The 24330-nt window shown below is 45.8% G+C and overlaps 1 protein-coding gene across 12 annotated transcripts in view; it reads left to right on the forward strand.

Moving 5' to 3' along the window:
• LOC135897507 (intermembrane lipid transfer protein VPS13A-like) overlaps positions 1-24330 on the forward strand; it is a 1023564-nt gene that overhangs the window by 811579 nt on the left and 187655 nt on the right. For 10 of the 12 annotated variants that reach the window (XM_070539327.1, XM_070539326.1, XM_070539332.1 and 7 more), the window contains 3 exons: positions 5326-5465; positions 5526-5628; positions 5697-5762. In XM_070539327.1, coding sequence (XP_070395428.1) covers positions 5326-5465; positions 5526-5628; positions 5697-5762 — 309 coding nt within the window. Of the gene's footprint in view, positions 1-5325; positions 5466-5525; positions 5629-5696; positions 5763-24330 lie in introns of those variants that run through there. The other 2 variants (XR_011514732.1, XR_011514733.1) reach the window with 2 other exon arrangements.

A 24330-nucleotide genomic window follows, 5' to 3' on the forward strand; every position in this document is an offset into this window, starting at 1 on the left:
ATGATCCTGGAGAAACCAACCTACAGTGAAGAAGACGGGTCCAGGAAGGAGCTAGGTCACTCCTGCAGAGATTGATATTTATAGGCGTTCTTCTATACATGGGAGTGGTCGAGCTGCCGGGCCTATGCCTTTATTGGAGCACATCAAGCTTGTTTTTTGGTCTGATTTCACCAAAAATAATGCCAAAAAGATGTTTCTGGGCACTGTTGAGGATGCTGCACGTATCCCGACCTAGACATTGACGTACAACACACTGGAACAAAATTGGACAAAATTTCGTGGTTGCTACAGCACATAAATGAGTGATGAGCAGAGTTTTTCCAGCCACACCAGGAATTTTCTGTTGATAAATGGGTGGTGGAATCAGAGGAGCGCTCCGGAATTCGGCAAGATATTCGAGATAAAGTGACTGAATGGGGCTTCAAATTGTTGGTGCTCGCAGACCCTAAAACAGAATATAGAGCTAAATTCTTTGAACTGAAGCACGACTGCGAGTCGGCCTAGTTGGAACAGATTCATCTTAAAACTTTTTGTGCGCAAACAAACAGGAACGAAGAATAGGGGCAACACAAGGACAAGCGCTTTCTAACAACTGGTTTTATTTTTGAAGAACTACCTGCTTAAATACCCACAGATCTGCGCGATCTAGTCAACAGAGCAAGCCTATAGCGCATATGATACCCGCAGATCTCCGCGATCAAGTCAAAAGAGCACGTAAATATTACATATAACACTTGTGATAAAAAGACGTGGACAAAAGCCACTCGGTCAAACTAAAAACAGCAAGGTGCATAAAACAACCACTTACAATAAAATGCGTTAAAGATGTGATGATAGAAGCGAATTTTCTTTATCTAACAATGAAACAGAAGGATGGCTGACGCATTTTTCTTTTTGTTTTTCAATCCAGTGTGCTTCCACGATTTCCCTCGCGGTTTGATTCCTATGCCTATACAAAATGTCTGTGCTAGTAAGACAAGGGGAGCAATCATATTCTTGGCAATGCATTGCCAAATGCGTACTAGGGTGTCCTTTCAGACTAGACAAGTGCTCCCTTAACCTCGTGTTAATGCATCTCGCAGTCTGCCCTACGTACACATGACCACACGTCATAGGAATCTGATACGCAACGTTCTTTGCGCAATCAACAAATTGGTTCTTGCGTGGATGTTTAACACTACATTCTTTCTTTACATAATCCTTACTTTCGAACTTCTTTTTAACCTTAGAACACACACTACCTATTTTGTTTTTTGCCGAAAATACCACTTTTACTGAATAACTACCAGCCACCTTTTTAAGTCTGTGTGAAATGCCGTGCACATACGGAATCACTGAAACCTTGGAAGCTACATCCTTCTGCCTTTGATTCTGTGTGCATTGTCCTTTATCCTTTTCAAGTTCTTTCATTAGTCTAGCGCACGACGCCAGCATCACAGCGAGCAGGTACCCAGCCTTTGTCAACCTATCAACTTGCTTAAAAAGTGCAATCTTTACAGTGTGGTAACATGACTTCAACAACGCTGACCGGAAACACGAAATGACTATCCCATTCTTCACAAGCCTGAAATGGTTTGAGGCATAGTTCATTAGCGGTTTTCCAGCTCGGGGTGAGAATGAACAACACACATGTTTCTTAGCTTGACATCAAGAAACTGTAGCTCATTATCTACCAGTACTTCCGAAGTAAATGTTAAGCCCTTGCTCAGAGAATTGAAGGCTTCTACAACCCTATTCCTGAAAGCACCCTTGTCTACAGGACAGCCTAAAATCAAGTAGTCATCGACATATCTGTATACCTTACTTACTACACCTTCTAAATCTTTGGCCAACTTTCTGTCTATGCTTCCCAAAAGAATGCTACTTAGGATGGGAGCTACCTTTGACCCGATGCACACACCCCTTGCCTGTATATACGTTTCACTACAGAATCCTACATGTGTATTCTCTAAATAAAAATGCAGAAGTTCAAGAAAGGATTCAACGGCCATGCCGCACATATTGCGGAATGACACCTCGTCATTCTCATTTGTTATGCAATCTTTAACACTGCACATTAGGGGCCCATGCAGTAAGGAATAGTAAAGATCTTGAACATCTATGCTGAATCCCCAGTTGCAGCTTGTACTATCTGATGCCAGACAATTCACAAGGCCTTCAGAGTTTTTCAATAACTACGGATCCTGCACTTCTAGGGAATTCAACATTTCTTGCAGGAATTCCGCAACCAGAACTTGCCAACACCCTCGCTTGGACACAATTGGCCTAAACGGAATTTCTTGCTGGTGGGTTTTTGCCGTAAAAAATATCTCCAATTTCATTCCTTTTGAGTTCTTTACTCATGACACAAGCTTATCTTGGTCACATTTTTTCAATAGCTCCACCGCTTTATTTTTAACATTTTCTGCATTCACATCACATTTCTTAAAGCACTTGTTCACCGCTAGGAAAGCCTTTTCTAAGTAACAATCATTTGTCAAGCACCCAGGACAAGCACCCTTGTCTACAGGACAAGCACTGTTGTCCTGTAGACAAGGGTGCTTTCAGGAATAAGGTTGTAGAAGCCTTCAATTCTCTGGGAAAGGGCTTAACATTTACTTCGGAAGTACCGGTAGATAATAAGCTACAGTTTCTTGATGTCAAGTTAAAATTCCTAAAAGTTGAAAAAAAAATTTCTAAAAGTTGAAACCGCCGTGGATTCTCGATGGAACTTAAAGAGACCAGCTGGGAAAAGGCGACGTGAGGAGATGTGCGCTGTCTCCGGGACAGTGGTATCCTTTACCTCCAATGGAAAGATCAATGGGTGGTACACATGGTGGGCATTGCACCTATGGCAAACCAGCATGTGCTTGCCAAATGACAAGGAAAAAAAAAATATAGAAAATGGCAGCAAATTTCTATAAAAAGAACCAATGCTGGTTGATGAATACAATGCAGAAATTCTTGGCGTTGACAAGTCGGACCATTTGATTGTTTCGTACAATGTGCTACAGAAGTCTATTCAGTTATGGAAAATCCTTTTTTTCCGTTGTATTGACATTGCTTGTGTCAATAGCTTTATCATTTTTGAGGCACACAGGAATTTACATCCTGAAATCGCCGAGCTCAAAATAATTGCCCACTCTGACCAGCTGGCGTTCGGAACGGAGCTATTGAAACAGTTACTTGAACTTGAGGATACAGCACCAGTTCGCTCACCCCCACCTCCTGAAGCTATTGAGCACCAGCCTGCCAAGATGGAGACCTATAGAAACTGTAAGTAGTGCTACCAAGATAGGAAAATCCAGCAGAAAACAAGAGTTTAGTGCAAGACATGCAACATTCTGCTATGCTTTACGTCAAGGAACTGCTTTGCCGCATGGCACACCCAACTGTAGTGCTTGTAATTTTTGTTGTGGGAGACCTAGTCAATGAAAAATTTCAATTTTTTCAAAGATAGTGCCTACTAGATGGCACTACACTTTTTTATGTTTCAGAATTTTTGTAACTTTTTTTTGTAGATACAAGCCTGTCTTTACAAATTTTGTTCAGTTTTATCCAACAATCCTGATTCTGGCAATTTATATCTCTTTTTTTATATAGATCTCGTTAACAAAACATTTGTGCATGAAAAGGGCATTTATTCTGCTTTTTGTTTATGTATAACATAAAATATTGAGTGAAGTAGTTCCTCCAGAAAAAGAAATCTGGCTTAACATACAAAAAACACGTACAGTGGAATCTTGATAAACGGAAATCGCTTAAACGGAATTGCCTCTTAAACAGTACACCATCCTCATGGTTGGTAGGTTTTGTATTCATGCAATTGTGTTCAGCTTTGTCTCTCAGTAAATTTAACTCCTGATAAATGGAACCAATTTCCCTAGTCCCTTGAGGTTCCGTTTAAAGAGAGTCCACTGTATTTTCCCCATGGTAGGGAAAGAAATGGATAAGAAGAGAAATGATTGAGCAGTCTTTTGGCGGGCATTGATCTAAGCACAGGTGTCACCTGGTCAGCTTTGGTGCCCTCCACAGCCTCAATTTATTATGGGGAAGCTCTGGCTGACTTGATGGCTATTCTGGGAGCACTGGCTATCGCTCTAGAAATCGCAGATTGACATGGTCCAGGTGCCAGTTGTGTACAGCCCTGTCCAAATCTTCAGCCTTGACCATTCGTGTGACTTCCCTTTCAAGCACCTTGACCAGTGTCCAAGAGTTGCTCCACCTGTAGTCGTGTATTCATATAGAATCTTCCAGTTGAAACAACCTTGATGCATGCAGGAAATCCACTAGACTGGCACTAATTGGCAATCACACTAAAGCATTGTCAATTCATCTGCATAGCTCATGTCCCATTAATAATATAGCTGGAGTTCTTCCGCAGGCCAAGGGAGTCCTCCGGTAGGTGTGGAGTATCCTGGCCAGATGCGACTGCATGAAACCGTGATTGTTCTTTTTTAGACCTTCTTTTATTGTACATTCCTAATCAGTACTTCTTGGTCAGCATTTCTTAGTCGCCATGTGGCTTAAGCCTTCTTTCACTAATACAAGGTTCCAGTAGCTACATTATTGGGTTAAAGTGTCAGCTTTAAGTTCATTTGGTGCTTTTCTATGCCACATGTGGAAGTAAAATACATCTGTACAGCATGTCACTTTCACCCAAACTGCTATGAAGGCTTTGTGGGAATCGCTACAGGAAAATGAAGAGAGATAAAAAGACAGTTGGAGGGGGATCAAGGAAAAGGCTGTGTCGTATAGAGTATGGGGTACATCAACAAAGGTGGACAGTATATTGCAGTAGCTAGGGTAATGCAAATGTGTTCACAGATTGTAAAGGAGGAGGCACAGAAATAAACTTCATGAAAAAAAAGAAGAGAACACCAGCCATAGTCATCTCCTCTTTTTCGGCTTGCACCAGCTCCTTAGTCCAGGACACCTATGGACTTAGCTGCATGTCAGGCCTGCCACACCAGTTGTTTCTGGTTATGCGGGTCCAAACCGGACAGCACAGATTGTGAATATGCGGGGATGCACAGCAAGGTGACTGGGTGCAGTTGAAGATGCTTGGCCTATAACATCATGTCGGCACACAGCCTGGGGGATGCGCTTAGTAAGTATGACATGCATCAAAGATGGGTTGTGCTCTCTAAAAAGAGCTGCAGCTTAGAAAGTCATTCTCAAGCAATGAAGGCTACCGCAGAATTCGCTTGCCATGCTCATCCTTGTTATATGTGCACCAGGACATGCATAAATCTGCTCTTTGAAAGACCTAATAGTCATGTAAGCACAGTGACAAATCACTTGATGCTGTTATTTTTCATACTTAAATGAAATGGCACCTTCCAGCTGGACAATCAGCTGCCTGATGCAGTCTTCCCCACTGTTTTGCACCGGTCTTTGGCCCCTACAAGACCTCGCTGCTCAGCCCAGCCCATGCTGGAGGCTGCCTTGCTGCTGCGCTGCACCTGCCAGCTGAACACCATCAAGTATGTGGTGGATGCACTGTCGGATGCCACAGCATTTCTTTCCCATGACTGTTTCTGCAGGTACCTGAAGCTTCTGCTGCAGGAGGTGCACATCAAACTGGACAAGGGCTTCCTCCTTTCCATCTACGATGCCTTAAGCGGGATGCTGGCTAGACAAGATGAGGTACTTATTGATTTGGTTGACTCTTGTGCAGAGCTTTTAATTCCAATGGTTTTGCATTCTGTATGCAGAAAATGAATCTCAAGTCCGATATGAAGTTGATTTATGCACCTCTGCACCCTTTTAAGCCAGACCTCGTAAGTAAATGCTTCATTTTTATAATGATGTATGACAGTGAAATTGTGTTTTTTATAAGTGTCACAAAATAAAAGCAGGGTTGTTTAGGCTCTTTGTAAGTGTCTAGTAATGGATTGAAGTGGCAAGCTAGGTGAGTTGTTGGGTTAGCATCATCCCAATATGGTCAATGTACTTGCAATTAGAGGTTTTATTTTTCTGATAAGATACAGTAAAAGCTTAGAATTCCGCAGGGATGCTACAAAAATTCTAATTATACATAATTTGAACTAATGAAAGTCGGAGAAAAAATTGCTCGTTTAAGGTGCATATGTAGTCCGACATAGTGTGAGTGCGTGCGTGCACACGCTGTGTCATGCTGGCGAGAACAGCGTCTATATTTCGAAGCACTGGCGCTGCCAACGTAACCGGACGCAGGCTGATGTACCTGATGTCGAGATGGCTCTTCGTTTATTCGTGCGTTTGTCACGCTGACTGTGCCAATGCACAATGCATGGCATGGAAAAAAAAAGGTGTCCACACTGCTTCACTGACGATCGCCGGCAGCTGTTCAAAGCAGTGCGTGGGTTAGGGATCGTTCTGCGTATGCTCCGAAGAGAACAGCCGATGGTGTGCGCGTCAAAGTCTAGAGGGGAGGGCATTTCAGCTGGCACAGCACAAGCACCATAGCGTGACTGGCCGCACGCGACATGTGCCGACACTTGCCGCAGTCACGAAAGCCGGGTTCTAAAATGCACTCTCGAAACGCATCACAACCTGCTGCGACGATGGTCTCAGTTGTACTTTCCTAGATGCACTGGCTGCACGCTGCTGAGTTCCACTATGGGCTATCATTTTTCTCTATGGGGCTACCTTCGATGGTCAGACTGCGCAACGATTGGCTCAGCCGTCAGCGCCACCGTGTCAGTTCCACGAAACACCGAGGCGGCCACTGCTATGGAGGCATGCTTTTGCAGTGCTCGTTTTAAAAGTGTCAGTCATTCTAAATTGCGGTTTTAAGGCAATCGAAGACATCGAGGCCCATTTTGGATCATCGACACTTGAGAAAGGACATCAAATTTACAACCAGAACCATGTAACTCATGTCAAGAAGTAAACGGCGCGGAGGACATTGCAGCGAGGTGCTTAAATTAAATTATGGGGTTTTAGATGCCAGAGCCACAATCTGATTATGAGGCATGCCGTAGTGGGGGACTTTGGATTAATTTGGACCACCTGGGGTTCTTTAACGTGGACCTAAATCTAAGTACATGAGTGTTTGCGTATTTCGCCCCCATCGAAATTCGGCCGCCGAGGCCGGGATTTGATCCCGCAATCTCGTGTTTAGCAGCCCATCACCATAGCCACTGAGCAACCACCGCAGGTCGTGAAGTGTTTGTAACAACAAAGCAAGCATGCTTACGACGTCGAACTCAAAGTAAATTAACAAATCATTATTTTATGCCACTTAAGTGAGCAAATACAGCCGTGGACATTTTTCAACTGTCATGTGTAGCTTCATTACTTGGAGCGTGCCTTGCACCTCACTAGTGTAGAAATTTCGGTGAATTGGCAGGCAAGTGCTTTTTTCTCTGTTGACAAAGTGCCTCGAGCATATTCTAGTATTGCCATTCGGACTCGAATGTGAGAGGGCATTGCCACTGAAGCATAATAAAGAGCAATCAGGTGAGGCTAAACAACATGAAGACTGAACAAATGTGTGCTAGCATGCGCGAGAGAAATCCTAATTTTCGAATACTTGACGTGTGCTGCAGTGTACTCGAACCTTAGTTCTGTTATTCCAAGTGCAAGAAAACATCAGCATGAATGAGCCCGATTCCAGCAGTTGTGTCTTGATCTTGGCACAGGAAGAAGCACAGTGTGTACAGGGCTCCAGCATGGAGTGCTTACAAAGCTCGATTTGACATATGTAACAACCACTGCGCATGTGTTTTGGAGCAAGACAAGCTAAACAAATATCTAAACTAATTTTCAACAGCAGGAATCAGTTCATCCGTTTTTATGCAGTTGAGGCTTTATTGTGTGTTTTCACAGTTGCCGCTGCTGGTTATTTATTTATTTATTTATTTATTCTTTTTCTTGTTTTTGCATTTACCTTAGTTCAGAAATTCATAAGACCAACACGAACCGCGACGAACCATTTCAGCCGCTGGACTGCTTCCACCAGTTTTGAAGGGAAGTGGTAGAATTCAATGCCGACATCCCCGTTGCAGTTGTGACATTCCTGAATGCAGTAGTATCTGTGCTTGCTCTCTTTGTTCAAACTTCTCATGGAGGAGCTGCCAAGAAGCCATGGTGAATCCATTAAAAAATTGGAAAAGCAGGCTTTCGGGCAGGACTGAGGGCACCACGGACAATGGTGAAATGAGTGAGGGCCTACTCGCAGGTGCTCATCGCTGCTGCTAGGTGGCGCAACATGTACAGGCAAACTTCATTGCAGGGTGCCCATACACATAGGTGGCATCCAAGCACGTATCCCAGCGATGCTTTCCTTTGAGTCACAGCCGCCATGTTACTCATGTCTATAACACGTCATGTCTGTAACACGGTGCTACGTCACAGCCACCGTGTTATAGACATTACCTGGTGCTGCTTCTCGGCAGAACACATGAAAGTAAGAAAGAAAAAAAAAAGACACAGTTTCACCCAAAAGGTAAAGCATCGATTGCGATAGCAAATTAGCAGACAGCCGTATTGTTGTAGCTTCGACGGGGCGGCCGGACGGAAGGGTTACGGCATGAAGCCTAAACGGCCGGGGCACGCAGCGCCGCAAGAAAAGAGCCGGACTGCTTTAGTCGGGGACCAGACAAGGAATGAATCTTTATTTCTGAGGAGGCAACTTACAGGAGGCACTTACAGCGTTTGGCGCTGAGTGGCGCCCTGATGTAAAGACCTAAAACTGAAACCAGAAGTTACGGATACCACACGTATGAAGTAAGGATAGTTCTCTTATCGGCTATATCAGCTTGTAAACATTCGCTTGCTAACTAAAATACTAAGCATGGTGTCAGCACACACAGCAAACATGAACATAACACACCCTATGACTGCAGACACTCGCTGTCAAAACCCTGGTGTGAGGAAATGCGGCAACAGCAGTGAGTGCATTCGTGCTGTCTAACACTTCAGCGGAAAGTGAGCGCCGAGAACAGACAGCACGCACCAACCTACAAGCCGCTGACACAATTAGACTCTGCCCCCAACACAGATTGCTCTCAAGATATGGCCACCCGACCACGCGCAGCCGCCACATGCGCAGTTGCAGCCAAAGAAGATCCCCTCCCCCACCCCCACGCTGGGGCCTCGCAACATTGGGTGCCTCATGCACGTGAGAAGATAGTGTGCTTCTTCTTCGTATTCACCCCTTTCGCGTGGGCGAGATTAAGCCGCGATCGTTGGCTCCCCTCGCATGTTTTCACTCGCACATACAGCGTAGGGCACGCAGAAATGGTATTAATGCCCTTAGACTTCACACTGAATCTCATTGTAACGCCGACGGCAGAAATGCGCTTGGAGTGTCCATATAATTCAGATCGCAATAAATAAATAAATAAATAAAAGAGACACAGTGCTGTGTTCATGTCTTTATTTTGAAGGTCTTGAGAGAAGGAGAGACCCGACCTGCAACAGACAGCCACAGATAGAATGAGCAGAGCTGCCTGGTGACGATCGTCGCCAACATGCTCCTGCGCACTTGCACTCACCTCATCCATGATGGTGTGGAGTTCGAATTATCAGTGGCGGTGAAGATTTCAGTATGAATTAGTGGGATGCGTTACATATTGATTTCAATGCGATGTTGGATGGATCGCGGTGGCTATTTTTAATTATCCGAAATTTTGAATTAACAAGCTTTTACTGTATATATAAACTCAAACCTCGTTCTTTCGAAGTTGAAGGGGAAGCTGAAATTACTTTGTTTTATTTATTACTTCATTATATTGACTATTGCCCTTTACTGCAGTGTATGCCTGGTGGTGTGCACAACTTTAAACATGCAAAGGAGTCATGGCTCTGTGGCCCACCAAACTACTACGTGGCCAGATGTGCTATGAAATAAAAAAAATAATAACTAAAGACCCTGTGGCATGTGCAACACGCGACTTTATAGCATCTGACATGACAGCCTTTGCAGTAGCCTCCTCCTGTTCTGAGGTGATGGTGCTTCGCTGCCGCTTTCCACTTGGCTCGCTCATATTTCTGTCAGACCAGTGAAATGGGGATGTGGTCAAAGGAAACAACTGGCACGCTGCAATGTGAACGCAGTCCATTGTGTTGAAGAACATGTAGCACACAACATGGTGCGCCAACTAAGCAGCTAGGGTGGTATTCTTGGGCGACCTTCATGGCTTTAAAAAATACAGTAAAATCTCAGTATAATGAATCATGCGAAACCGCCAAAAATTGTTCATTATTCTGAAAAATTGTTATACTGAAAGCCCCAAAATTAACCATTCCACCCATCAACCCATCAGTTCATAAGTTGTCACCGTTTAGGCTATCTGCGAAAATGTCGCTATAGGGTCTCGGCCCGCACTGTTGCTGTTTTTTATGGATTCCACTGCCACACACCACCAAACCACCATAATAAGAGTGACATGCGCAAAGGAGACCTTGAGAAAAACTGCTGACAAAAAGGAAGCTCCATGTCGCCTCCAAAGCGCAATGTTTCTTGATGATTGTTTTTCATATTCCTTGACATGGACACCGCAATTGTCTCACTCGAGGCAGTAACCTGAACTATTACGAAGTGCAAGCATGCGTAAACAACATTTTTCGGAAAGTGCAAAGTGCGACTGTGTGAAATCCCCGCGAGTACGGAGGTTCGGCCAGAGAAAGAAGCATGGAAGAAAGAGCCTCCATTGCTAAGAGACAGTTGTCTGGGCGGATCATGCGCTCACAAAACCTGATGCATTGTTGCCTCCACAATAGGTTTTTAAAGGCCTCATGTCAGTTTCTTGTATTTCTTTTTTTTTTAATTTATTGAGCACTGTCTCAGGTTTCTCAAACCCGTGCACCACAGCGTCCACTTCCTGCACCGTGTCGTCTGCTAGTCTACTGTTTTGGCTATCGTAAAGGATACACAAAAATCTAAGAATTCCCAAATTTCGGAAGATTAGTTCATAGTACTGAGGCGTTGCTAACATGACATGAAAACTGAATAACGATTGTTATTCTGAAAAGTTCAGTGTTCTGAAGTTTGCAGTACTGGAATATTTCAACATTGAAACCATAAAAAGTCAGCAGGAGATTTCTGAAAAGTTTGTTAATCTGAAAAGTTCATTAATGTGATGTTTGTTGTAACGAAGTTTCACTGTAGTTTCAGTTTCACGGGCTTTTGTGAACCCCCCTAAGTATACAGTTTGCAGAGCTTGGCACAGTACCCAAAACACTGTTAGCCGTATATGCAGACACGTTTGGCCCATGAAATCGAAACTGTGTTATTCACCACTCTTTAGTGGCCCCACGGCTGCTTTGGCACCACTGTGTTAGCACACAGCTTGGCTTGGCTAGCGAGTGTCGATTTCATGCAATCTCGGAGGTCATAGAAATACATTTAGAGGACTTGGTTAGTGCATGTATGACATGATTTAAGAGTGCAGAAAGACAGACACAGCATCAAGGAATGGGCAGACGCGAGATGTAGACATGGGGCACAGACACCACCAAAAGGTTATACCTTGCTTTTTCAGCCAGCGCGATGTGCTGCAGTGAGAGAGAGAAATGGAGGCATTGGCTTTTAGCACACCACGTGCAAGCATCATCATCAATGTGTGGCACGGCAGTGCTAGGTGTTGCATCTGAGATTTCACCAAGCTTCACCAGCTGTACCGCAGCGAAGGAGAGGTGCAGTAAGATAAGAGAGAAGTGCTGCTTGTACGCGGCCACCATGCACTGCGGGGGTATGCTCTGCGGGAGTCAAGGGCTGAAGGCGAGCTCACATCGTGAAGCACCCATCATGAAGACTGCATCGACCACCCGAATTTACCATGAGATTCGAGAGTCCATTGCTGGAGCAGCATACTTTTGGGCGTCTTTGCTTGTGGCAACTTTTGCGCACTTCAGACAATAGTGAATCAGTAGATAATGGAGAGAAAACAAGGTAAATAATTGAGCAAGAAAGCTACTACAGGTATTTCACAATTTGGCGCAAGGAATGCCAAAGTGCAAAAACATTTCCTGTAGGTGTCGCTGGGTTAGAGGCTGGTGGTACTTGTTGGGTGGATGTGGTGGGCACTCCTCTGCACAAGGCTTCAGCGACGTCATTTGTAGCTAAGTACTCTTTTCTTTTTATTAGCTAGATTTTTCGAAGTGTTCTTTTTCGCATGAAGTAGGGGTGCAAATTTTTAATTCTTCGTAAGAGTAGTAAACGTACTGGCTTTGTCTAGGTCTGGCGGTTCCCCCATTAGGCCTAGGTGGTAGGCTGGACCTATTTGATAAGCTTATTTAATTATCTCGGCTAGCTCTTCGAAGTGATTCTTACATCTTACATGGGGTAGGAAGTGCTAAATTTTTATTTTTGTTTGGGATAGCGGTCGAGGTCGGCTTTGCTTGAGTGATTTGGCGGACTTGCTCGTTGAGCCTAGGGACGTAGGCCTAGCAATGAAACCGAAGAAAGGGAAGGCCATGCGGGACGGGAAGCAAGTACAGTGCGACGAGTGCCTGCGCTGGTGCTTCCTCGACGAGACCAGTTTCCAGAGTTTAGCAGACGCGGAGGTGTCTAGCTGTACGTGCAGGCTGTGCGAGGGTGTTGGGGAAGCAGTGCAAAAACTGGAAGGAACTTGGGCAGCCAACTTCGAAGAGCTTAAAGCAGATCTGAGGGAGGTGTGGGAGAAGCGGGTAGCACTGTAGGCGAAAGTCGACAATTTGGTCAAGGTGGAAGCGGTCTAGGCCACGCAATTAGTAAGTACCGTGGCCTAGCTTGGAGAAGAGAGGGAAAGGAGCGCAGAACTGGAAAGGCGGCTCGATGCGCTTGAGACGCGGGCAACAGAGAATGATGGGTCGCAACATCAAGCCGGGGGCAAAAGCCCAGAAAGTAGGGTACACCCTGCAGGCGAAGTGGGAGGCAGGGAGGCAGAGCAAGCAGTCGCCGACTCGCCGCCGGTGAATCGGCATAGTTATAGTGAAGCAGCACAACGCGCCCCGAGTGAGGCAACGCTGCAACCACAGGGGCACCAGCGGGCGCGAAGAGAGAAGGGGAACAAGCTAACCCCAATGAGTGAGGTCATAGTCAATGATAAGAGGCAGCATAATGTGGAAGTTAGGGGGGAGGAAGGGAATACCCTAGTATTTATTGGTGGTGACTCAAATATGAGTAGGTGTAAAAGAGCTATAATGGAGCGTGCAAAAGGTGATAAGCGAGTAGCAGTCGGGGCGTTCCCAGGCAAGGCAATGGACGCAGTACTGAGAGAGACAAAAAGCGAGCTTTCTAAGAATGTTGCAGAGTGCAATTTGGTAGTGGTAGCTGCGGGGCTAAATGATGTCCTGAATGGTGAAGCCGCAAAAGTAGTGGAAAGATTAGCGGAGGGAGTTGACGATTTAAGGGCGATAGCACAGCAAGTTCAGATCTTGGTATGCACAGTGCCAGAAATGCAAGGACGGAAGAGAGAAATTACCAAGGACGTTGTGGCTGTTAATCAAGAGATAAGAAAGCTAAGACAGGAGAAAGGCTTTGAAGTTGCAGACATAAACAGACAAGGGCATAGAGCAGGCTTTGGCGGAGGCTTTACACGAAATGGCATCCACTTTAATGGAAGGCTAGGAGCCGAGATCGGCTGGTGCCTGGCAGGCCAGGCAGTAGCTTCTTTAGGGGGTCCACTGTGGCTCAGGGCATAGGGGTAGGTAGAAACAATGTAGAAAGCGCAACAATAGAGGCTGACACCAATGAAATGGTCACTAGGAAATCCAGGAATAAAAGTAAAAAAAAAAATTTAACACCAGGATCAGGTACATAAACCTGCAATTTGGTAGAAATAGAGTGAAGTGGTTAGAAATAGAACAGCAGAAGTAGTAGGTGTATACGCGCTATGCGAAACACATCTCGGGGATCGAGAAGACCCACCGTTTATTGAAGGCTACGTCTTGGAAGGGAGCAACAGAACAACAATGGAGAGGGAGGGAGGAGAAGTAGGTATACTGATACATCAAGGAACAAATTGACAAAGAATAAAGTCAACTTGCAAAGAACATGTCTGGGTATCGGGTACCATTGCCGATAAAAAGACATGGCTAGGAGTAGTTTATGTAGGAACAGGGGACAAATGCAAGCAAGAGAGCAAGGATCTAGTGAAGTGCCTCAATGACGAGATAAGGCAGTTTGGAGAAGGTGCCGATATTTGTCTGCTGGGTGACATGAATGGCCACATCGAGGATCTGGATGGATACAGAGATACAAAGTTGTTGCTAGGCTTCTGTGAGCGACACAACCTAGTTATAGTAAATAGAGAAACTAAGTGTGAGGGACAAATCGCGTGGGAACCCCGTAACAGACAAACGACCATTGACTACTGCTTAATGTCGCAGGGGAAGTATAGCAAGCTCGCAATAATGGAAATAGACGAAGAGGGGAAGTACAGCCTTGGAAGTGATCATAAGCGTATTAGTCTACAGTTGGGAGCTTTGCTCAAAAGAGAAATAAATGCAGGGAAGTCAAAAAGAGTACGCAAAATTAAATGACGAACATATAGCGCAAATAGCGGCTGGCATAGAGGAAGCAATAGAGAAACATACCATGGAAAAGTGGGATTAAAATCAGTTAGAGCTACTCATTAGTACAAAAATAAAAGAAGTAAAAGGAGTAAACCGCAGGAGAAGAAAGAGGAAGCCAGGAAGATGGTGGAATAAGGAAATTAGGGAGGCCATCGAACAACGACGGTTGGCCTCACAGGGAACACAGAGAAGCAAAGAGGGCGCAGTTATCTGAAGAGAAAATAGTCCAAAAATGGGAATCTTATCGACAGAACAACAAGTGCAGGTCCTCATCCAGGCTAAAATAAAGCAGTCCTCTGATCACTGGCTGGCTGAAGTTCGTGATGCAACTAAAGGGGGGTCAAGAAAATTCTGGAATCTTATAAGCTGGCTGGGTAAAGTGAATCACAGAAAGCAGGAACAGATTCACGATGCCGAGGGAAATCGTTTAGAGGGAGATGACGCTGTGAACCAATTTGGTTCATTCATAGCTGAGTCATTTAGGAAAGAGGATAGGGTAATCGCCCCAAATGAGGAAGCAATGCAGTATAGCACAATAGAAAACAGCTTAGAACTGACCAATCTTAACTGGAAAAAAGCGGAAGCAAATGTTCCAAAAGGCACGTCCACAGGGATAGACGAAATTCCAATCAAGTTAATTGATGAACTTGGCCCAAGAAGCAAGATAAAACCATTGGAGGCAGTCATAACAAATAAGCAAATTCTGCGCAGCTGGAAACAGAGTAAAATGAATTTGATTCATAAAGGGAAAGGCGATAAAAGACAAACATAAAATCCTTCTGTCCAAATACGATAACATCAGTTATACATAGGCTGTGTATTAAAAATATATTAAATACACAGGCGGTGAAATTAAAAATGCAGTCATGGGTAGAAAGTAATAGAATACTCGGAGAACTTCAGAACGGGTCCAGAAGTGGTAGGCGCTTAGATGATAGCCTGTTCGTGCTTACCCAGTGCATAGAAATAGCTAATGCGAAAAATAGGCTTCTGTATTTAGCCTTCCTGGACGTAAGCGGTGCATACGACAACGTGAACAGGGAACTCTTGTGGAACATATTAAACGATGAAGGTATCAGTCAAGAGGTAATTGATTTTCTACGGGAGAAAATCAATGTTGAAATAACATGGGAAGGAATTAAGAGTACGACAACTGTCGAGGTACACAAAGGATTAAGGCAAGGTTGTCCACTATCATTGCTGCTGTTCATGCATTATATGATAAGTATGGAAAGAAGGCTACAAGGAAGCAATCTAGGGTATAATCTGTCGTATACAGATTAGGCGGAAAGGTGGTTGAAGGACTACTGGGTTTAATGTATGCGGACGATATTGTACTGTTAGCAGATAGCCAGGAAGATTTGCAAACTCTGGTTAATTACTGTGGAGACGAAGGAGACAGTTTAGGTTTCAGTTTTAGTGCAGCTAAGTCCGGTGGGATGTTTTTCAATGATAGAACTGATCAGGAGCTTACAATACAAGGCCATGAAATACCCTGAGTGGCCGAATACAAATTTGTTTATTTATTTATTTAAAATACCTTACAGGCCCATTTAAGGGCATTGGGTAGGGGGGACACAAAGTAAATGTTTCAACAGGAGTAAACAAATAACTATCAATACAGGTAGTCACAAGATAAGTAAAGCAAAGTTCAATAAATGTTTGTCTAGGCTAAGCTTTAGACAGCGTAAACACAGTAAAATACTCATACACCCAAGAAATACAAAAATACAAGTGTGAAAAACAGGGAAGGAAAGTAGGTCAATAACATTCTTATACAATGTTTTTACAGGAAGCTTTGCAATTCCTCGCGAAAGGCGTCATGATTTGTTAAGCACGCGATGTTATCAGGAAGACTGTCCCATACGGTTATGACACGTGGCAGTGCTGAAGCGTTAAATGACAGTGTACTGTTGAATATGTGCATGAAACTATGGCTATTGTTAAGGCGACGTGACATGCGCACTGGTACTTTAAGTGGCAACACATGTGGTCAGTTACCATGGTCGTATCTATGGAAAAGGCAAAGAAGACTTATGCAACGAGTTTCAAGTGGCTGTAGCGAAATATCTGCTTTAATCTCAGTTACACTGCAAGTTCTGTCGTAGTTACTTGTGATGAAGTGTGATGCTCTGTTCTGAATTGATTCTAGCATATCAACTAAATAATTTTGATGTGGTGACCATACTGATGATGCAAATTCTAACTGTGGGTGAACAAAAGTCTGATATGCTAATTTACGAACTGTAGCAGGGGCTTTACGCAAGTTCCGTCGAAGATAACCCAGAGCTTTTGAAGCTCTTGTGCAGATAGCTGTTATGTGTGTACTCCAGGAAAGATGAGTTGTGAGTTCAATGCCAAGGTACTTGTAGGACAATGTCGGAGGTACGGTGGTGTTATTTAGGATGTAAGAAAAGCAAGAGTTCGAATGTTTTCGTGAGAAGGACATAACTTTACATTTGTCTGGGTTCAGGGTCATCTGCCGTGTACTGCACCAGAAACTGACCAGGTTAAGGTCGTTCTGCATTACTAAATGGTCATCAGATGTTTTTATTGTACGGTATAAAATGCAATTGTCTGCGAAAAGCCTTATCTGCGATGATATGTTTTGTGGAAGGTCATTAATGAAAATTAAGAAAAGAAGAGGACGAAAGACATTGCCTTGTGGTACGCCGGACTAGGCACTGACTAGTCTCGCCAGTAGGCACAGACTAGGCACTGATGTACCAACCAGCCCAGTCCAACACACTCCTTCAGTAAAAGACTAACCAGGACCCTGCAGTAACGAGTAAAAATAAATGCTCCATGCACATTAGAAACTTACAATAGGAACCATTTACTGTAGCGAAGCTACTTCTTTCCCGCATAGCATGGGCATCACTATGGCTTGTATCAACGCCAACAAGTCTTCGCAATAATTTTCTTGCTTGATCTGACTTACAAAAGTCGAGAACTAGGAGCCAGGTGCGTATTTTCTATATTTAAGATTTTTTAATTCTCGGTACTTATTCTAAAAATAGCAAATTATTGCTTTCATTTGTGTTCCTTGAGGTGTTTCTTTGAAGTTTCATATAACAATTCTCCAAAATTGCCTGAGCAATTACTGCTACACATCCATTCAAAATGCCAGTGGTCAGGCTATTATTTTATGTATCGCAGTATATGTTGCAACTGCCACATCTTGAAATAATATTGTCCTGAAAAGACAAGTGAAAATGTACCCGGCGTCGGAGAGACAGACAATTATACAAGATTGCGTGCTAAAAAATCAAGCCGGCATCCTCAGCCTCCACTTCTTCTTCTTCAGCGCCCACCTCTTGCCGAGCGCACGTTCCAGTCACTTCTTTCTCAGTGCTGGCTCGTGACACCTAACGGCATTATTTCCCTGCCAAAAGAAAAGCATCGACCCGACGCTTACTAAACTAGAAAGTGGAAGTGTGGATGTCGTATGAGATAGGGTTGGCGCTGCCTTAACGCGCGAAATACGGTTTGAGGTAAATAACATGCACTATCTCTGAGTGGTGCTGTGCTGTCAAGGCCGAGGCAGCGCGGCACCATCGGGAATGCTCTCATAGTTCACTTCACTAACGTGGTGTATCACTTTGTAGGGTCCAAAGTATCTACTAAGCAGCTTCTCAGGCAAACCCTGGCGACGGATTGGAGTCCGCACCCAGATGTTGAAAGTTGTAGCGCCATGCATCTGTACTCTGCTGCTTCGTGATGTGTATGCGCGCGAGTTGACAAGCTTCTTCTGCGTGTTAAGTTGCTCGGCGTCGGAAGTAAGTGATGCGTCGATGTCGTGCGAGAGCATAGCGCCCATAGACAAGACGGAACGCTGTAAATTGTGTGGTTTCCTGATTGGCGGTGTTGTACGCAAATGTAACGTACGCCAGACTTAATCCCATGTTTCATGCTGGATGTCTACATACATAGACAGCATGTCAGCAATGGTTTTGTTTAGCCATTCCGTTTAACCGTTGGTCTGCGGATGATAGGCAGTCGCCTTGCAATGCTGCGTGCAGCTCAGCTCGAATATGTCCTCTTTAAGTTGGGCTGTAAGGGCAGTTCCTCTGTCAGTGATGATATGTGATGGGGCACTATGTCTGAGGACTATGTGATCGATAAAGAACTGGGCAACTTCATAGGCCGTGGCACGTTGTACAGCTTTCGTCTCAGCGTAGCATGTTAAATAGTCCGTGGTGACTATAATCCACTTGTATCCACTGGCTGTCAAGGGAAAGGGTCCCAGAAGATCCCCTGGCTGTCAAGGGAAAGGGTCCCAGAAGATCTATGCTGATTTGATCAAACGGTGCGATAGGCGGTGCGATGGGCTGGAGTAACCCCCCATGCTTCAAAGATGGCGATTTCCTGCGTTGACAATCACGGAAACTTTGCATGTAACGCTTCACCATGGTAGAATGTCTGGGCCAGTAGAATGTCTGGCGTACTCTTGCAAGAGTACGTGAAAATTTCAAGTGTCCATACATGGGCTCATCATGGCAGACTAGGAGAATGTCATCACAGAGGGCGGCAGGTATGACCGATAGATACTCTTTGTCGCTGGCACTCGAGTTTTTGTTGTAGAGGACACCCTTTCATAGGCAGAAGGTCGAGAGACTGCGAAAAATCTGTCGTGAGATTGTAACTTTCTTGCCCTCCAGGTGATTGATGAGAGGGCATATTTCGGTGTCTTTGCACTGCCGTATGATCAGGTCAGATGCGATGAAGGCCACAAGGAATGCGCCGTCTTCGTCCATGTCCTTATCGCAAGTTGTGATGGGAGCACACGACAACGTATTCGCATTTTCGTGTTTGTGGCCCGATTTGTAGACGATGGTAACATCGAACTCCTGCAGACGGAGACTTCATCAAGCAAGTTGCCGGACGGGTCTCGTAAGTTGGCTAACCAACACAAGGAGTGGTGGTCTGTCACCACCTTGAAAGGGCGACCGTAGAGATAAGGCTGTTAGATATGGAGCTGGTTCCTGCGATTGCTTCGAGTTCCCCAGACCACATCGGATTGCAGCACAGCTAATTGAGGAATGCAAAGCAGGAAAGTGCATTCCAGAGAAGCGGCCGAGCAGACAAGTTTAGGGCAACAAGTTTACATGCCAACAAGTTCGTGCGCCGCTGGGATTAGCAGGTGGGCATCCGACAATGAAGCAGGTGCAGCCCTCCCCTTCTCCTTGTTCGAAGTGCATTGGCAGTCTGTGATGCAAGACCGCAGCAAGCCGCCAGGTGTGACACCACGACACGGGCGCCTACCCTTGGCTGAAAGTGGCGTCATCGGAGTGGACTCTCCCATTGGTCAAATATGACGTGACTTGCAGTGCTCGAAGGGTTTATAAGAAGCCTTCCAGAGAGACCTGAGGATTCTGGGAGATGCCCTGATTCCCTGATTCACCTCTCTCGAACTTCTTGCCGCGGGCCGCAGCGTCCGAGTTGCTGCTGGCCCGTAACGTCTGTACGTCTGATACTTGACGCTCTCGTCCCTGTACATAATGTAAAATAAATCCATCCCAAGTTTGTGGGTTTTTCATTCCCGACGTCCCGTCCTCCAACCCCTACATCTGGTTGGCAGCGGTAGGATCGCCTCCGAATGCATCAGCTGGTGGCAGCGCTACGGATGAACCTTCGTCAAGAGAGATCCTAAGGAACCGGGAAGAGCGAAGAAGAGAGAGCCTTCGTCGAAAGAGGTCCGAAGAGACTGGGAGTATCGAAGAAGGAGCGAGCCTTCGACCCAGGGAGTCCGGAAGGAACCGGGAACAGCGGACAGATGAACCGGATGGCAGAGTGCTGCAACCGTAAGTGAGCGCGTGGTTTTTTTCCTTATGATTCGCCAGATTCAAAGGTTGTGTGTTCAATTTTGATAGTTCTGGGAATCGGGAGTTTGTTGCATTGTGTGTTTGCACAAATTAATTAAGGAAAACAGTTTTAACCACCTGTCGGGGCAGCTGCCATGGATCTTAGAAGGTTGACGAGGTTAGATTTGTTGTTGGTGTGCGACGATTTGGGAGTTGAGGCGGACGAACGGATGGAAACGCCAGCTATCATAAAGGCGATTCAAGATAGTGGCAATGATGAGAAAAGCATTGAGCTTGCTTGGGAGGTGATACAGGAGCCACGGGAGCGTGTGCGTCGTGTACGTTTGCGAGCGCGTCGTGAACTTAGGAGTGAGCTTAAGCGTGAAGAACGCGAGAATGAACGGAAGCAGGAGCTTCAAGAACTTACTCTTAGGTGTCAGCGTCACGAACGTGAGAAGGCACGCGAACGTGAGAATCAACGTAAGCTTGAGCAAGAGGAAAAGTATGAGAGAGAGAAGGCAGCACTGATCAAAGAGATACAATATTGTGATCAGTTATTGGCACAGAGACAACGGCTGTCTGAGAATTCTGTAGGAAGTACAGAGCAAGTGTCTAGCGGATTTTCGCCAGAAGCCGAAGAAAAGAGTAGTGCCTGTGAGATTGACTGCCGATTAATAAGTGAAGGGAAAAGGCTAGCTGCTAACGATGCCTTAGTGGCAACAGAGGCCGTTAAAGGCCGTAGTGAGAGCGACGAGGTGCTGTGCCAACAGATGACTGTGGAGACAGCTAGGCCAGCTGCGAACAAATTGGCACAGTTACCGAGCGTGTGCGTCGCTGGTAATGTTAGCGAGGTTGCTAGCGAAGAAAAGGGTACTGCTGACCAGACAGCAGCGAGCACCCATGTCAGGCCAGATGTGCGTGCAGGAGTGAAGTGCGAGCTGAGCGATGCAGTTGAGGGTAATTCTCAGGATTGTGAGCTGCGTAGCTCAAGAGAATACAACTACATTGTTCAGGGATCGGTGCGGCTCTCCGCCAGTCTAGATAGCCTAGATAGGGATGATTCAGTTAATCATTCGGACTGTGCGCGTGAGACAGCGATCGATACCGACGGGCTGTGTGCCGATGCACAGCGTGAGCTGGGCAATGTAGTAGAGGGCAGTTCGCAAGAGTGCGAGTTGTCTTACTCGAGTAAAGCCTGCTACATTGTGCCAGAGTCGGTTGAGCTGTCCGCCAGTCGAGGCAGAGAGAGAGTAGATTTAAATGTAAATCACTCAGACTGTGCGGGTAAGAGACCGATCCGGGCCGACGAAATGTGTACCGGCCAGCACGAGGCACGAGAAGGCGACATGAAAGCGAGTGCGAAGAGAAAGCGCCGCAGGAAGAAGCGCCCTAAAGATAGGAACGCGGTAATTAATGTAGCGCCGCCAAAGATGGCGAGAAACCCAAAAGGGCAGGGCGCGAGGAAGAAGGTGCGGTCGTCTAGGACGATGTTGACGCATCCAGAACGTTCGAGCCACCGGTCAAAGGGGAACCGCGAAGAATGTTCTGCACGGACGCGGACAAAGGGCATGAGGCAGTTAAGCTCCTCGTCGTTCCGTAGTTCTTCTCATAGCTCAGCGTGCAGTTCGAAGAAACGCAAGGTGGCAGGACGAGACCAGGTGGGGAGTGGCGACGCGGTCAATCGAGTTCGTGTTGAAAGCGGGGCGCGGGGACGCAAATTGGCAGTAGACCGTAACGTCTTGGGGGAGCTGATAGTGAATCAGCCCTTTTGTTGTCTCTCGGCAGCCAGAGTAGCTTTCAGACCACGTCCACCCCGGGTTAGACTCAAAGTATGAGTCAGACGTAAGCGTTTGCAAATGGAGGCCAAGAGCCCTTCCGTAGAAGTAAAACGTGTTAGTTTGTTTTATTTTTGGGCATCGGAAAGTTTTCGCGATTTGAGAGTAGGATTTCTTTCAATGTGTAAGGTTTGAGCTTTGTTTATGTTTTGGTTTGAGAAAGCTCCGAGATTTGAAAGATGCGTTTTAAGTAAACATGTAGTCTCGCGAGATGCTCATTAATAAGTAGATAGGCTATTTTTTTGTGTGTATGTGTGTGAGTAACCTGAGGGTCAAGGTTATTGTTAAGAGGCCTATCGTAACGCGCGTGTGTGTTATTTAATCTTCTTTCTTTTTAAGTGTTTTTGAATTTTGTAAGGTTAAGCGCGTAGGTTTTTAGTAAGTGCATGATTTGCACGGAGAAGCGTTCTTAGTTCCATTAGCGCCTGTCCTGTGTGGACGGAAGGAAGCAGACTTTATGACTGGGTTGCTCGTGTGTGTTAGGGCAGCCGTATTCTGACTTCTTTAGTGAACGTGCGTGGAAAGAGTTAGTAGAAGACGCATCATTTTAAGAGTTCTGCGGAGTGTGTAAGTCCCGCGAGTTTAATTGTTCGTTTACGTCACGTGTCCTGTAGGACTTTCAGGCAAGAAACGTGAGTAAGCGTAAATGAAAAGTTTGCCTACAACGCAAGTACGCGTTTTGTTTAGTGACCACAAGGCTAGTGCGCTTGTGATTACGTACTTGTGAGGTTGACCAGATTGTTCAGTGGCACCAATACGTGTGATAAGTACGCCACTGCGATAGATTGGAAACATGCTGTTCGTGTAGTTAGGCCACTTATGTTATGTTCGGCTGTTTTCATTTGTTGTTTGCATCATCAACGACCCTTTTGTTTTGCAACAACAATAGTGCTCTGGTCTTGTCGGCATTCGGGGAGAAATGGATAGCGGTTTGGAAGGGTGGTTGGAACTGTTTTGTCGAAATTGGGGAAATAAAAGATCAGGGTTGATTTTGACTCAGTAATAGTCTGGCGAGTCAGGGGTGAAGAGCCTGCGCTTACGCGTGGTGCAGCGCTGTGCTGTTTTGTTTGTTTGACGTTTGTTCTCCAGGGCCCAGGATCCCGAGGGTTGTCAAACGAGGCTCGACCCCAGTACCCTGCAGCTTCTATCAGCGTTCCTCATGGCCAGCGAATTGATTTCACCGGCCATTCAGAAAAACCGGGGCGAGGACGAGCTGTTAGATATGGAGCTGGTTCCTGCGATTGCTTCGAGTTCCCCAGACCACATCGGATTGCAGCACAGCTAATTGAGGAATGCAAAGCAGGAAAGCGCATTCCAGAGAAGCGGCCGAGCAGACAAGTTTAGGGCAACAAGTTTACATGCCAACAAGTTCGTGCGCCGCTGGGATTAGCAGGTGGGCATCCGACAATGAAGCAGGTGCAGCCCTCCCCTTCTCCTTGTTCGAAGTGCATTGGCAGTCTGTGATGCAAGACCGCAGCAAGCCGCCAGGTGTGACACCACGACACGGGCGCCTACCCTTGGCTGAAAGTGGCGTCATCGGAGTGGACTCTCCCATTGGTCAAATATGACGTGACTTGCAGTGCTCGAAGGGTTTATAAGAAGCCTTCCAGAGAGACCTGAGGATTCTGGGAGATGCCCTGATTCCCTGATTCACCTCTCTCGAACTTCTTGCCGCGGGCCGCAGCGTCCGAGTTGCTGCTGGCCCGTAACGTCTGTACGTCTGATACTTGTCGCTCACCTCTCTGTACTTAATGTAGAATAAATCACCCCCAAGTTTGGGTTTTCATCCCGAAGTCCGTCCTCCAACCCCTACAAGGCCGAAATTTCATGATGGCCCACAACACCATTAGACACTCTTTCTCGGAGGTAGAGTAGTTGATTTCGGCATGTAACAGGGTGCAACTGGCGTAAGCAATCACTCGCTCAACGCCTTCCTGGTGGTGAATAAGTACAGCGCCAAGACCGATGTTGCTTGCGTCGGTATGCACCTCGGTGTGAGCGTCCTCGTCAAAGTGAGCGAGGACGGGTGATTCCTGGAGACGCTGCCATAAATCGTAAATCGCTGGCGTTCACGACATGCCCGAGAAACTTCAGCTCTTCATAATTGAAGTGTCACTTTTCTGGCTTTAGTGTGAGGTTAGCGGAGCGGAGCGCCTCAAGTACCGCCTCTAAACGCTTCAGATGTTCTTCGAAGGTCGCAGCAAACACGACGACATCATCTA

Source organism: Dermacentor albipictus, chromosome 5 (genome assembly GCF_038994185.2).
Source record: "Dermacentor albipictus isolate Rhodes 1998 colony chromosome 5, USDA_Dalb.pri_finalv2, whole genome shotgun sequence".
Lineage (NCBI taxonomy): Eukaryota > Metazoa > Arthropoda > Arachnida > Ixodida > Ixodidae > Dermacentor > Dermacentor albipictus.